The sequence below is a fragment of the Benincasa hispida genome, chromosome 12 (assembly GCF_027475165.1).
Source record: "Benincasa hispida cultivar pf3 chromosome 12, pf3_genome.v1.1, whole genome shotgun sequence".
Taxonomy (NCBI): domain Eukaryota; kingdom Viridiplantae; phylum Streptophyta; class Magnoliopsida; order Cucurbitales; family Cucurbitaceae; genus Benincasa; species Benincasa hispida.
The window spans coordinates 61860957-61877434 of NC_143489.1; the positions used below are offsets into that span (position 1 = coordinate 61860957).

At 33.0% G+C, this 16478-nt stretch overlaps 1 protein-coding gene across 2 annotated transcripts; it reads left to right on the top strand.

Moving 5' to 3' along the window:
* Positions 1-11412: 11412 nt before the first annotated feature.
* MKP2 (MAPK phosphatase 2) lies at positions 11413-15972 on the top strand. 2 transcript variants are annotated; one of them, XM_039050744.2, is made up of 7 exons: positions 11460-11648; positions 12326-12483; positions 12723-12858; positions 13388-13508; positions 13636-13781; positions 13870-13950; positions 15571-15972. In XM_039050744.2, the coding sequence occupies exons 2-6, from the start codon at positions 12376-12378 to the stop codon at positions 13905-13907; spliced, it is 549 nt and encodes a 182-aa protein (XP_038906672.1). In that variant the 5' UTR covers positions 11460-11648; positions 12326-12375; the 3' UTR covers positions 13908-13950; positions 15571-15972. The 2 variants fall into 2 exon arrangements, with proteins under 2 accessions (XP_038906671.1, XP_038906672.1); XM_039050743.2 differs by lacking the exon at positions 15571-15972 and having other exon boundaries at positions 11413-11648; positions 13870-14128.
* The last annotated feature ends 506 nt before the right edge of the window (positions 15973-16478 follow it).

The window sequence follows — 16478 nt, forward strand, 5'->3', positions numbered from 1 at the left end:
AGCTAATTGTAATGGAGAATATTTATGATAAGATATTGGCTTAATGTGTACAAATGACGTTGCATGCAAAATAGCATGTCCCCATACAGATGTAGGAAACTTAGTTCTCATAAGCAATAGTCTAGCAATTAACTGCAAACGTTTAATGAATGATTCTACTAAACCATTTTGTGTATGAACATGAGCTACAGGTTGTTCAACATATTGGATTTTATGCCATAAAACCCGTAAATAGTAAGTGTTATTAATTGATCGTCATAAATAAAGAGTTATGATGTTAATTCAATAAATATTATCATGTTGTTTTCTATTTTATCTTAATAAACCATAAATCCAATAACCTAACATCCAAGGCTGCCTTATGAGTCTTCTGCTGTATGTGGAGACTTATAGGGATCAATGTTCAAGATACAGCCTAAATGGTCTATAGTATAGAGATAAGGTTAGGTACCTTATCCTGGTAACACTATGGATACAACTCACTTTGTATTTGATACAAACGCAATGATCTAACGTGTTCGTATAGGTTTCATGAGAGTGGGGGTATCCTATGCGATGAGTTTAACTCAAACTGCGAAATAATAACCACTAGATGTAACATTATTGACTAGTTAGGTTTCTATTTCACTATGATGACCTAGACAACTTAGTCTTAAGATTGAGTATATTATGAACTTCTATTCACGAGGAATTATCCTTTGATTTATATAGGTAAGAGTGGCCAGTTCGTCGAGTATATTATGAACTCATATTAATTTAATTAATTATTTTTGCATTAGGTGCCAAAAGTGGTCCAATTTTTGCTGGTTAAATTAATTTAGTTATGTATTGGATGTATGTTTAGATTAATATTTGAGTTCATATTACATATTGTATGTCATATAAATTCAAAATATGCACCTTAGGATAAACAAGTACATGTTTCATCATTAAATATGAGGGTTATATTTTATGGATGCATGATTAAATTAGCATGCTCATGTATCATGATATAAGTGTTATGTTATAATGATGTATGACTACACTAAGCATGTCCATGCATCATGCTATATTAAATTTATTATAATACATATTGGAATGATGTATGTGAATGCTTGATTTTCATGTATGATTTATATAAGTATTATATTTATCAAATGAAAATAGAATTTGCATTGAGTGTGGCATTACTTAGATAAATATAATTGTTGTATCTAATCAATGTCATTAGATGCAAATTTATAGGTTTTAGTAAAGCATTAAAATATAAGTGATAGTTTTAATGAGATAATTTAAAATCTATAATCAAGAGTTGCATGCAAACATAAATCCAAAGGGTTATTTTATGAGCATTTACTCAATCCAATAAATTAAGATCCGAGGTTATTTTATGTAACTTAAGCATGTATGTGGAGACATACAAGTGGATCATGCCTTAAGTAATAACCTAAATGTAGTAGATGGATAAAGGAGGGATACCTTATCCTTGTGATACTATGAATACGATCCGCTTTGTAGATGTTACAAGTGTTATAAAGTGCTATAAATGGTCTGATCCTAACCATTCATGTGGAGACATGCGAGCGGTGGTATCCTATACAAAGAGTTTGTATAAGACCAGACTACGAAATTATTTGTCTCTTTATATAACGTCATTGATAATTGAGACTTACATTTCACTAGGATGGCCATAGGTGACATGACCTTAATCCTGAGTGAGTTGGAACTCCTGCTCATTACGGCAGTCCTTTGATTTGTATGGGTAAGAGTGGTCAGATTGCCAACTCAACAAGCCTACCATTTTGGGGATTCATCTGATTGAGGAGCTGAGAACTCAGTTACACAAGGCAGAATTCACTCCTTCCCCGAAGTAGGGGTAAGTAGATAAATTGCTCCCTTAATGGCTGATTCCAGGTCTTGGACATAGTGGCCACACCATTTCTTGGGAAGAGAGGACTCAATCATAGTGGAACTATGACTTAGGGGTGTACATAGTCCGGGTTAGGCCAGGTTGGAATATTTTTGTGGACCAACCCAAAAATTTGGGTTGGCTAATAATGCACCCTATTAGTATTTTTTTTTCTTTTTAGGGTCAACCCAAACCAAAATTTTCGGGTTGGGCCGGGTTGGGTTACCGGTTCTCTTTTTTTTTTTTTTTTTTTTAATTTGACTCTTTTTTAACTTATATATATATATATATATTCGGGTCGGGTTGACCCAGCCCTGAAATGGGGTAACCCCAGACCCAACCCGAATTTAATATTTTTAACATTTTTAACCCAACCCAATCCAAAATAAAATCTAACCCAACCCAACCCAACCCTTGCGATTTGGGTTGGGTAGTTCGGGTTGGTCGGGTTACCGGGTTTTTTGAACTCCCCTACTATGACTTATTGTTCATTAGAGGAATCAGTGGTACTTAAGGAGTTAGATGTAACTACAGGGGCAAAACGGTAAATTGGCCCAACTGTACTTGCGAACGATTTGTGAAAGGTCATCACACTATTGGTTGGTTGTATGGACACAAAAATATATTTGTAGTGCGAAGAGTGCAATTATCGGTCTTTAGTAGAGTGCCCGACAGTTAACGGATTGTGGATATTGTTATTAAAGAGTTTAGTCAGTTACTCATGTACTGTTGGAGCTTCAAACTACAGGTTCATAAGGTCCCCTTGGTAGCTCAATGGGTTCAAGTTGAGAATTAGATTTTAGGTTACTTTGAAGTGTTTAAATTAACAAGAGGGAATTTGATTATATGCGATATAATTGATATGATATATTTGATACATTATCAATAGTGTAATTAATATAAATATGATTTAGATGAAATACCATAAAATAGAAAAAGAACTATAGTTTATATGTTTCATATGATGACATATTAAAACAATAGGTTATAAATATAATTTGATAAGTTACTTATTATATTTATTTTTAATATATTAATTATGTGATAATTAATTATTCTTTTTCTCAATAACCAACTTGAGTTGGAGGTTATCGGCGGTTTATGGTAACTGTGAGATAATAAGGAAAATAGTTTTCCAAATCAAGATGATGATTTCATTCGGATTGTCTCATAAGGAATTACTATCGAGTAAAACAGTTTTACTAAACGATAGTCTTAGTGACTAAATGATCAAGTATTAAGTTTACTATACGATAATTACTCGTTGCTATACGATCGAGTAGCAAGTTTATACGATAGCCTTCTTCTTACTACACGATTGAGTATTAAGTCTATACGATAGACTTCCTTCTTCTGTCGCATACTCGATTGTTCATTTCATCCATTCCTCTATCCAAAGTCATACAGAGCACACAACTCCTGGACTCTCACATCGAGAATACCAAGGTAATTCTTATGGTGCTGTTCTTGTTTTGTTCAAGGGTCGAGGATCAAGTGGTACTCAATTGTGATTGAGGTTCCTCCAATTGCTCATTGAGATCAAGTTTTGATCATCGCTTTAGAGTTCGTGTTGTTGGACGCGTTGCTGAATGATAGAGGGATACTTGAAGAAAGGGTTCTTCAAAGGTATTGCATACTCTATCCCTTGTTTGTTCTTAAAAGAAGCATGTTGTAATTTATTCATTATGCATAATTTGTTCTTTTAGACTGTAAATGTTTATGTTCTTTCTCAATGGAGTTTGGAACGATCTGCTTCTGTTCACTGGTTCTCTATTTAGAGTTCCTTTACTAAGTACCTTGCTGAGAAGACGAAAGAGAAGGATGGTAAATATGATTTACTAGTTTTGAAAACTTGTTTAGTGGAAAATGACCATGATGCCTGGGTACTTGATTCAAGAGCCACTAATCATATTTGTTCTTCTTTACAGAGAATTAGCTCCTTCCAGCAGCTTGAGGACAGTGAAATGACACTCAAGGTTGGAACGGGAGATGTTATTTCAATTTGTGCAATGGGAACTACTAAGTTATTTTTTGGAAGTAGATTTTTGTTTTTAGAAAACTTATACATTGTTCCCAAAATGAGGAGGAACCTTGTTTCTATTTCCTGTTTAATTAAACAACATACTCTGTTTCTTTTTTCTTCTAATCAAGTGTTCATCATGAAAAATGGTGTGACTATCTGTTCAGCTAAACTAGAAGACAACTTATATATGTTAAAAGCGACTGAATCAAAAGCACTTTTAAATCATGAGATTTTTAAAACTGCGAATACTCAAACAAAAAGGCGAAGAATTTCTCCAAGTAACAACGATACATATCTTTGGCATTTGAGATTAGGTCAATTAAATCTCGATAGGATCGAAAGATTAGTAAAGAATGGACTTATGAGCAAATTAGAATATGATTTATTACCTCTATGTGAATCTTGTCTTGAAGGAAAAATGATTAAAAGACCTTTTAGTGGAAAAGTTTCTAGAGCCAAAGAGCCCTTAGAGCTCATACATTCGGATCTTGGTGGTCTAATGAATGTAAAGGCTCGAGGAGGGTACAATTATTTCATTTCTTTCATGGATGATTATTCGAGGTATGGTTACTTATACCTAATGGAACATAAGTCTGAAGCTTTTGAGAAGTTAAAAGAGTATAAGGTTGAAGTTGAAAACCTATTAGGTAAAACAATTAAAACATTTTGATCTGATCGGGGTAGAGAATACATGGATTTAAAATCCCAAGACTATATGATAAAACATGAAATTCGATCCCAACTTTCAGCACCTGGTACACCTCAGCAAAATGGTGTATAAGAGAGGAGAAATAGAACCTTATTAGATATGGTTTGTTCTATCATGAGCTATGCTCAATTGCCTAACTTGTTTCGGGGGTATGCAGTAGAGACTGCAATTCACATTTTAGACAATGTTCCCTGAAAGAGTGTTTCTGAAACACTTTTTGAGTTATGAAGGGGGCGTAAATTGAGTTTATGTTACTTTAGAATCTGGGGTTTTCCTGCACATGTATTAGTGATAAATCCTATGAAGTTAGAACCTCGTTCAAGATTATGTCAATTTGTTGGTTACTTATACCTAATAGAACATAAATTTGAAGCCTTTGAAAAGTTGAAAGAGTATAAGGCTGAAGTTGAAAACCTATTAGGTAAAACAATTAAAACATTTCGATCTAATCGGGATGGAGAGTACATGGATTTAAATTCCAGAATTATATGATAAGACATAAAATTCAATCACAACTTTCAGCACCTGATACACCTCAATAAAATGGTATATCAGAGAGGAGAAATAAAATCTTATTAGATATAGTTTGTTCAATCATGAGCTATACTCAATTGCCTAACTTGTTTTGAGGGTATGCAGTAGAGACTGCAGTTCACATCTTGAACAACATTCACTCGAAGAGTGTTTCTGAAACACTTTTTGAGTTATGAAGAGGGTGTCGTTATTTTAGAATCTGGGGTTGTTCTGCACACATGTTAGTGACAAATCCTAAGAAGTTGAAATCTCGTTCAAGATTATGCCAATTTGTTGGTTACCTTAAGGAAATGAAAGGTGGTCTGTTCTATAACCCTCAAGAAAATAAGGTGTTTGTATCGATAAACGCTATATTTTTAGAGAAAGACCACATGAGAGATCATAGACCACATAGCAAAATAGTATTAAGTGAAGTTACTGAAGCATCAATAAGGGTTGTTGATACAGTTGTTCCTTCATCAAGAGTTAATAAAGAAGCCAACACTTTAGATCAGTCTCGTCTTTCTCAATCATTGAGAGTGGCTCGACGCAGTGGGAGGGTTGTGAAACATTCTGACTGTTACTTGGGTTTAATTGAAACTCAGGTTGTCATACCAGATGATAATGTTAAGGATCCATTGTCTTATAAACAGGCGATGAATGACGTAAACAAGAACCAATGGGTCAAAACCATGGACCTTGAAATGGAGTCTATGTACTCCAATTCAGTATAAGAGCTTGTAGAACCACTTAAATGAGTCAAACCCATAGGGTATAAATGGATCTATAAAAGAAAGAGAGGTGTAATTGGAAAGTTACAGACCTTCAAAGCTAGACTTGTAGAAAGGAATTATACCGAAAGGGAAAAGAATGACTATGACGAAACTTTTTTCCTTGTTGCTATACTTAAGTCTATAAGAATTCTTTTGTCCACAGTGACATACTATGACTATGAGATATGGTAAATGGATCTTAAGACTGCTTTTTTGAATGACAATCTTGAAGAGAATACCTTTATGTCTCAGCCCAAGGGATTTATAGCCCAAGGTCAAGAGCAAAAAGTTTGCAAGCTAAATCGATCTATTTATGGGTTGAAATAGGTATCCAGATCTTGAAACATTAGATTTAATACAGTGATCAAATCTTTTGGTTTTGATAAAAATGTTGATGAACCTTGTATCTACAAGAAAATCATAAACGTGAATGTAGCCTTCTTAGTACTTTATGTGGACAATATCTACTCATTAAGAATAATGTAGGGTACCATACTAACATTAACGAATGCCTGGCAAAGATTTAGGAGGGCGCAGTATGTACTTGGGATCCAAATCATTATAGATCACAAGAACAGAACCCTGGCTCTGTCTCAACCAATTTATATCGACAAATTGTTGACTCGATATTCGATGTAGAACTTTAAGAAGGGTTTATTACCTTTCAAGCACGGAGTTCACTTGCCTAAGAAACAGTATCCTAAGACACTTTAAGAAGTTGAGGATATGAGACGTATTCCCTATGCCTCTGTGGGCAGCTTAATGTATGTTATGCTCTACACTAAGCTAGGCATTTGTTATGCAGTGGGAATAGTCAGTAGGTACTAGTCCAATCTAAGGTTAGACCAATGGACTGCGGTTAAGAACATCATTAAGTATCTTAGCGAATGAGGGACTACAAGCTGGTGTATGGAGCTAAGAATTTTATCCTAACAGGATACACCAACTCTGATTTCCAAACTAACAAGGATTCTAGGAAATTTATGTCAGGATTAATGTTTACCTTGAATGGGGGAGTTGAAGTATGGCGTAGTTTAATCTAGGGCAAGTGGGAGATGTATAATGGATATAAGGATGCCCTAGTTTATTGTATTTATTTGCTATAATTCCGCCTTTTGGATTTTGGTATCATGTACAACCCACTAACTAGAGTTTTAGTTCAAGTGAGAGTTTGTTGGATTTTAGGTCCTAAAACTCGTAGATAGTAAGTGCTATTAATTGACCATCATCGATAAAGAGTTGTATATGTTAATTTAATAAATGTTATTGTGTTGTTTTCTATTTTGTCTTAATAAACCATAAATCCAATAAATTAACATCAAAGGCTACCTTATGAGTCTTGAACTGTATGTGGAGACATACAAGGATCAATGTTCAAGATACAGCCTAAACGAGCTATAGTATAGGGATAAGGCTAGGTACTTTATCCTTGTAACACTATGGATACGACCCACTTTATATTTGATACAAACACAATGACCCAACACGTTCGTGTAGGTGACATGCGAGTGGAGGTATTTTATGCAATGAGTTTGCAAAGACTGGACCGCAAAATAGTAACCACCAGATGTAACACCGTTGACTATTTAGGTTTCTATTTCACTAGGATGACATATGCAACTTAGTCTTAATTCCGAGTATATTATGAACTCTTGTTTACGAGGAATTATCCTTTGATTTGTATGGGTGAGAGTGGCCAATTCGCTGACTTAATAAGCCTACCATTTTGGGAACAAGACCAAGTGGGAAGCTGGGAACATAATAATACGGGATGGAATTCACTCATTCCCGTCTTCAGGGTAAATAGATGAGTGTTCCCTGAGTGGTGTCTCCGGGATGTGAACAAAAGGCCCTACCCTCTCATTGATCTGAGAGGGGTTTCTGTTTATTGGTTAGACCATAAACAAGTTATTCATTAAAGAAGCCCTGGTATTCAAGGAGCCAGAGGTAACCCAAGGGTAAAATGGTAATTTGATCCAGTTGAAGTTACTAACACTCGTGAATGACTAACTTGTTGTTATTAGTCTATATCCTTAGAAGAAATATATTTGTAGTGAGAATAGAATAGTTGTGGATCTTTAATGGAGTGTATCTACAATTAAAGAATATTGATTAACTTGATTAAAGAGTTTAGCCAATTAATCTCATATCGTTGGAGCTTTTAATCTACAGGTCCACCAGGTCGTCTTGTTAGCTCACTAAAGGATATTAAAGAGGAAATATTTGAATTATTCAAATCAATTTAAGAAAATTGTATATTAATATGATTAAGATGAAATTGATTAAGGATGTGATTTATAATTCAAATTAAGTTGGAAAGAAAAATTTGAATGGGATTTAAATAATTATAATTCAAGTGAATTGGATTCACAAATAATTGATTAATAAATAAAGAGATGTTGCACATAGACATACGATGTTTATGATAATTAAATATATACAAGTTAAATTGGATTTAATGTACAAATAGTTATTTAATTAATGTGTCAATTAATTAAATAAGTGTTATTTTAATTAATTGTGCACAAGGTGACCCTTCTTTATATAAAGTCTTCCTTATGGCCCTTTTGGGAAAAGCATTCATTGTGCAAAATTTTCCCTAAGCCACAAAAAGAAATTCTCGCTACTCTCCTAAAAGTTTTTCCTCCTCACCCTCTTCCAATAGTTGGATACCACCTATCCTTCTATTGGAATCCTCAAGAATAACAAATTTATTCTCGTGGTTGTGTTCAAGATTGTTTGAGGAGATGTTCGTGTTCAAAATCATTTGAGGAGTCATTCATTGGAATATCAAGAGGATCGTTTAGGATCTTGGGAATCTATAAAGGTGAAAATGCTTCTTTTCTTTCTCTAAAGCATGCTATTTCACATGTTTATTCTACACATATTATGTTTTAGTACACTGATTTTGTTTATGTAAAAATCGATTTGCAGGATGCAAGGCGTTCACATATTTCCGCTCGAGATTGGAATCTCATCACAACACTCATCCCAATTGACATACAATAATTATCAAAAGCTTGGGATGTAAATTCACCAGCATTATCAAGATGAATGGTCTTAATTGTATAATCAGAAAATTGTGCTCTTACTTAATTATCTGAGTAAGTAATCATGCAAATATAAGATTTCGACTTGATAATATGCACACATGTGACCATCTGTTGGATGCGTCTATTAATATCATAAAATATCTAAATGGTCCATTTGGTGGGTGAATAGGTCCACATATATCACCACGAATTTGTTCTATACAAGTGATTCAGTCCTCACTTTGACTGGTGATGGTCTAATGATTAATTTGTCTTGAGAGCAAGCATTGCATGATAATTCATTAGATTGAATAATCTTCTAGCTCTTCAATGGATGTCCATTTGAATTCTCAATAATTCTTCTCATCATTATAGATCTTGGATGACCCAATCGGTCATGCCAAATTGTAAATATGTCTGCATTCATGAATTTCAGGTTCATTGTTGCATATGTTTCAATTACTCATATATGAGTATAATATAATCCAGAAGATAAAGTAGGCAACTATTCCAGTATAGGTTTTTCATATGAGACAGTAAATATGATATCAAGATACTCCATATTATTCTTTCTATTAGTTTCAATATGATAACCATTGCAACGTATATCTTCAAAACTAAGTAGATTTCTCTTTGATTGACTAGAGAATAATACATTGTCAATTGTAAATTTTGTTCCTATAGGCAAAATAATATTTGTTTTTTCAAACCCTTCAATTAGGTTTGTAGAACTTGATATTGTATTCACTTCTGCTTCCAGCATTGTCAGTTTGGAAAAATATTTTCTACTTGTAAGTATTGTATGTGTAGTTGCACAGTCTGCCAGACATATATCTTCTTTACTTATTTTTTAGTCACCCAACATATGAAAATGATCCAGGTTTATTCACTAAAAGAAAATAATTATAATAAGAAAAACAATATTTGAATATAAAAGTGTTAACATCTACTAAGAGGAAAAAAACATGGAGATGAATAAAAAATCAACATTAAGTCTAGATATTTTAAAAGTCAAAGGAAACACCGATTTTCTCTTTAGGAGATTCAAAGAAGTCTTGCTACATCCAAATTTGTCACATGGGATGGGGATGGGATGGATCAAATATGTGATTATCCTTGTATGCAAAATTTGCTTCCATATTTTTCTCTTTTTCCTTCCGGGATGCTTGATAGAGATCAACCAAGTGTTTTGACGTACGACAGGTATGTGACCAATGCCCAGTCATTCTGCATCGAAACATTTATTTTCAATACTTTTTAGACTCTTATGTTGTGGAGTTTTTCCTTTGTGATCATCATTTTGTGTGGTTCTTTTGAAATTTAAATGGTTAAAACAGTCACCACAAAAATAATAATTATTTCTTCCTCTGCCATGGTCACGATCTCGACTATGATTATTATTAAAATCCACAGTATTCACTTCAGGGAATGACGTCGTTCTAGTTGGTTGAGATTCATGGTTTTTCATCAATAACTCGTTATTTTGTTTAGCTATGAGAAGACATGCAATTAGTTTAACTTCTCTCAATATTACTATTGCAGAATCATATTCGAGACATGAAATATAGAAAATGTCTTCTCTATCAGTAATTTTCTCTTCACATAACAACAATTTTGAACCGATTTTAAATAATAAAGAGTTGTAAACACTTACTAATTTGAAATCTTGTAGCCTCAAGTGCATTCACTCATAACGAGCTTTTGGAAGAATAACTGTTTTTTTTTTTTTTTTTATGATCATACCTCTCTTCCAAAATTTTTCACAAGATATAGGTATCTTTTATTATAAGATACTCCATTGTCAATCCCTCGGGGAGATGACAACGAAGGAAAATGATAGCTTTTGTTTTGTCTTGATTGAATGTCATATTTCCTTTTTTAATAGCATCTCCAAGATTCATAACATCCAGGTGGATTTCGGCATCAAACACACATGACAAATAATTATTGTCGTTAATATTAAGGGCGACAAATTCTAATTTTGTGAGATTTGTTATAGCAGAACTATCATAAAATATTGTATTTGTATTAGAAATTTAATAAATATTAAATATGCAAATAACATTAAATTTATTGATTATAACGAAGAGGGAAAAACCGACATACGTTTAAAACTTACTTTTAACGGGAAAACAATAGGAGCTTGTGTTAATAAGTTGTGAACTTGAGGAGTACAACTGGAACATGGATGCTAATGAAATATAATATTAAAATAAATATATTATAATAATAAAATATATAAATATTAAAATATATAAATAAACAAAATAAAATAAATTAGTAAAATATAAAACAAGAAATTTCTCAAAATTCTTCGCTTTCTCCCATTTTCATAGAATTTGTCCAACGTGTATCTTCCAAAATTCATCAAATGTCATTATTTATGAGCAATTTGACAAGTAAGAAATGGACTACATGACACTAATGTATGTAATGTTGAGACATATGCCTTGAGAAATTGGGCATGACCGAACATAATCTATAATCATAATATTTATAATATAATCAAACTTTTCTGCACAAATCACAATCGCTGATTTAGTTTCGCGGTTTATTAGAAAACGGAAAAAAGAAAAAAATGTTCGCAAGCAGCAGAATCTATGGAGGTGATTCCATATAAATGGTAAAAATAAAGTCAGAGCGTTGATCAGACTCAGATAGTCGGATTCTCAATCGATCAAATTCCGCAAGAAACTGGAAAATTTTCCTGGTGAGTACTTCGATCGTCTTTTCTTTTTATGATTTCTCACTAGGTATCCGATTCTATCTGGAATCTGGATTCTAGCTCGAATCACTCAATAGTTTGTACACTGGTTAATTAATTCGTCGTTCTCAATTGAAACTTCAAATTTCTCGAGTTATGATCGTTTCGTTTGATTGGATGCTTTGATTAGGAACTTGTTTCCACCAATCAAATCCATAGAGTAGAAAAACTATCATACGCTATTCATTGATAAGAGGAGAATCTGAAATTATCGTGTCTGTGAATGGCTGCAAATCCATTTGTGTTTCTTTTAGTTGGAATTTGTTTATGTGGTTCAGCGAAGGGGTAGATTTCGGGATGTGATATTGACATTAAATGGCGTTTTATAAAATAAGTTTTACTTTTGTTTCTAGCTCAGTTGGCGTTTGGCTATTTGGCGTATTCAGTTTATCAATCCTCGTTCTTCATTGAATCTTGTACAATCTTCATCATCTTGTACAGTTGTTTAAGTGCTGTTGAATTTCAGGTCACGAGCTTATGACAATATATATAATTTGAATCTGTGATCCTATGTGAATTTCAAGTTGCAACTTAAAACAACGTTTAAATGGAGTAAATTGTGATGCTATTTAGAGTTTGTTGAGAAAAGATAGAAATCTCAAGTTGGCGTGCCTTTTTTGAAGGGGAGAGAAAAGAAAGAACTTATAGAACTTGGATTCTTTGGTTTTCTACTATGGAAATGGATCGCGATGATTTGAGTGTCCGATTATCTGCTCTATGGAACATCATTGGTCTAAAGAGAAGCCTTAAAGAGGACAGAATTCCTTGCCAAATTGAAGAGGTAATTTGAATTAGAAAATAATTGCAACGACTATCGAAAGCAGTGTTTTTAGGTGTAATACTTGACAACACTGCTTAAGTTTCTCTCAGCACTTCAAAATGTTTTTCGAATAGTACTTTTCATAATTTCAAAAGTGATTATAATTTTTGGCTGCTTAATTATGCCTAAGTATTTTAGTCAATGGTTCGGACTTCTGCTTAAATTGCATTCTGAAGGTACTGTTCTTTGTGGTTTTTAAGGGTCTGTTCTTAGGCTCTGTTGGAGCTGCCCATAACAAAGATGAACTGAAGAAGTTGAATATTACTCACATTTTAACCATTGCTTGTTCCTTGCCACCTGCTGATCCAAATGATTTTGTATATAAAGTAGTTGGTGGTATGTACATTCCAACTTCTATTCAGTGCAACAGAATTTTTTACGGTCATGTCCATAACTTATAGTTCTACCCAATGTTTGTTTGAAGTTGCTTTCAGGGACCTGAAAATACTTCCCTTTGGCCTATATATCACGCTTTAAAGAATGATTCAATCTGAATTTTTCACAGTCAGCGATTATGTTACAGGATTAGTTCATTTCCAGTTGCATCTCCATCTTCTGGAAACAAAAAATGTTTCCACATGCCATAATTCATGTAGGATATTCATCATCTATGTTATATGACCATAAATGATTTATAGTTTCATCGCCATTTAAACTTAATGTACTGAACTTGTGATTGTCATGATTCACAATTTATCAGCGCTTATCATTGTAACAACTTATAGTATCATTGTTGTTTAGGCTTCATATATTGAACTTGTGACTCTCATGATTCATATCAGTGTTCCATCATTCTTTTTCTATCTAATGGAATTCCTACAGCTGACATCCAATGTTATTTCCTGTTGTGTGTAAATTGAGGTAGTCTTGGACACTAGAGATGCAGATATTAAACAACACTTTGACGATTGTTTCAATTTTATTGACGAGGGAAGAAAATCTGGTGGAGGGGTTTTGATTCATTGCTTTGCTGGAATATCCAGAAGGTGAATCTTTGGCATGGATTCAGCAAAGACTTTCCTCATATTTTCCCTTGTAGTGTAACCATTACAGCAAAGACTTTCCTCATTTTTTTCTATGCTAGATATAAACTTCTCTTATTTTTCCTTGTAGTGTAACCATTACAGTTGCCTATCTGATGAAAACGCGAGGTATGAATCTAACACAAGCATTGGAACACGTCAAGAGTAGACGACCACAGGCAGCTCCGAACGTCGGTTTCATGGTTCAACTCAAGGACTTTGAAACAGCTCTTCGAGGTTGATTTTGTCCAACTGAAATTCCACCTATTCGTTCTTCATTTTCAACTTTCCTTCAACTGAATCTGTGTGATTTCATCATATGCAGCTTGCAGAGTTGATGAGATGAAACTGTCAAATGTTTGAGTTCTCAGCAGCCGCAGGTAACTTCTATTAACAACAGCACCAGGTAAAACTCTCAAGACACTATAGAGCCTTGTCATTTTCTTGTTCCCATCTTAGTAAATATATGATCATCTGAATATAGGATTTATGTCAAATATGACTTTCTTACACGGATCTTGATTATTATTAGTAAATGTATACAAAAGAGGAGAAAGTTACCAACTCTTTCCCTATTATGTGCACTTTTCGTGATTTAACGAATTGCCTTTGAACCAAAATCTAAATGAGCTTAGATAAAAATTTGGCTAAATTTTATCAAGTAACTCTGAACTTCTCTCATTGTTTAAAAACTATTGTTATTATTTTTAAAGTTTCAATCTTATCTTCAAACTTTTATAAATGTCTCAAAACTACTACTGAAGTAGAAATTCCGTTAGAATGTTGGACAAAAATCGAGACCTAAAATAAATTATGAACAAAAATTGTGACCTAAGCATTGTCCCATCCTTCTAGGTTGCCGACACACTCATTTCATGTTCCAATTTCTATCTAAAATTCTAGCTTATTTCTACTTCATAGGTAGTTTTTGAAACATTTATGATAGGTAAGGATAATATAGATGGATATTTTTTAAACAAAGGGTATTTTGTAATGTTGCCTAAAATTTTATGTAGGGAAAAAGTTTATATTATGACCCCATATATATATATATATGTACACACACGTACATTTCAAGTTTTCATACATAGTAAATATTTGAGACTCTTTATTTTCTTAATATAAATTTAATTTGCTTTTTCAGTTTTCAGGACTGATTTTTATAATATTTTGTTTATAAATATATAATATAGAGGAAATGGATATTTAAAAAATAATAATAATTAAGAAACAATTTTATGTAGGGGAAAAGTTCATATTTTGACCTATATATTATATAAATATAAGTTTTTATTCATAGTAAATATTTGAGGCTTTATTTTCTTAATATAAATTTAATTTCTTAATCATTGTTTTGTTTTATCAGCTTTCAGTACTGATTTTTATAATATTTTGTTTATAAATATATAATATAGAGGAAATGGATATTTTTTTGGGAAAGAAAATATTTAAGAAACAGTTTAAATGTTTTGGAATTTCAAAATGAAAATATTTAGTATTAGGCTATTAGCTTGATCGAGAATAGAGAATCGAATTAAGTTCTTTTTAGATGGGAAATTGATGTCTTACCTAATGAATTATGTTCAAATTTACCATTAACTTTTGAACTTAACTGATGATAAAGTAATTTCAACATCAAAACTAAGCCAAAGAATTCTTAGAAAACTAATCAATAAACATCCCATAGCTACAAAAGGTCCAACACCAGCTATAATAACTCAATTTCAGCCACAATATCAATTAGCTGGAAAATGGAATCCTCCATCTACAATCTAAATGTCCAAACCTATCCTTTGCCCAAATTGACAACAATCGTTCCTTTTTTTTTCCTTTTGTGAGTTTAAGATGAAGGTTTGAACTTTTGAACTCGTGATGAAGGGCATGCTTGAACCGATTGAGCTATGCTCATTTTACTATTTTCACTACTAATTTGAACAGTCACGAATTCATCTATTTGATAAATTATATTACTTTTCAATTTTTTTATTACTAAAATATCTTAGATATAAAATTGTCCTCTCCATAGGGGGAGAGAGAGTGGACCAATCAGACAACAATTCATAACACGGGCCGTGACTAGGCCCATAATCAAATGGTCTGTCTAGATACGAGCCCCATAGCAATCCACTGGAGAGCCCAAATCCACTTTTCCTGGCCCATTACCAGACACAGAGGTAATAGTCTTGACTTGTAGACAGCACACACACACATGGACATTCCCCCTTGCAATTGGAATATTTTCATTTTGCAAGGACTTCCTTCAAAATAATTCACTTCTGCTTTTAAGTCCATATCATGTTTCCAATAATTATTTGGATAAGATTGCTAACTATTAAAAGTCTGTTTCCAGCAGCAGCCAAAAATTAAAAACAAGTGCTAAAAATAGCCCATACTATATCTAGCTTGAGTAAATTAAATTTACTTGTCAGAGAGAATAACTCACTTCCTTTTTTTACACTGCTTGTGAGGTAATTTTAATCTCTCTTATTTACTTTATCAAATTTAACATAAATTTGGTTAGATAGTGAAATTGCTATCCTAATTTTTAGAAGATTTATGGCTAGATTGCTAGATATGAGCATTATTTATTTTGGTATTTTTTAAAAAGAAAATTGAGTAAATGTTGGAATATGATTTGAAATTTTGAAGTATGAGAACACTATTGATAGAGAAATAATAGTGGAAAAAGGAGAGGAACCCACAAGGAAAGGAATGTCTCTATCAAAGGAAGTGTGAAAATGCAACGTCCCAAAAAAAAAAAAAAAAATGGCGCGTTAATGATGGAAGTGTAATAATGAGGCGTGGTTGGTTGCATTTGCTATTTTGTTCCCTTCTATGGGCCCCATCTCTTCCCTTATTGGGCTTTTCCCCTCGGCCCAGTTTCATTTTACTCGGTACGGACATCCAAATTTAAATTAAAAATAACCTTAAATA

Excerpts from the sequence above, each read along its gene's own strand:
- MKP2 (XM_039050743.2), top strand. The coding sequence starts at position 12,376 with ATGGAAATGGATCGCGATGATTTGAGTGTCCGATTATCTGCTCTATGG. Across the intron at positions 13,509-13,635 it reads TTTGCTGGAATATCCAGAAG|TGTAACCATTACAGTTGCCT; the intron begins GTGAATCTTTGG and ends TTTTCCTTGTAG. Across the intron at positions 13,782-13,869 it reads CTTTGAAACAGCTCTTCGAG|CTTGCAGAGTTGATGAGATG; the intron begins GTTGATTTTGTC and ends CATCATATGCAG.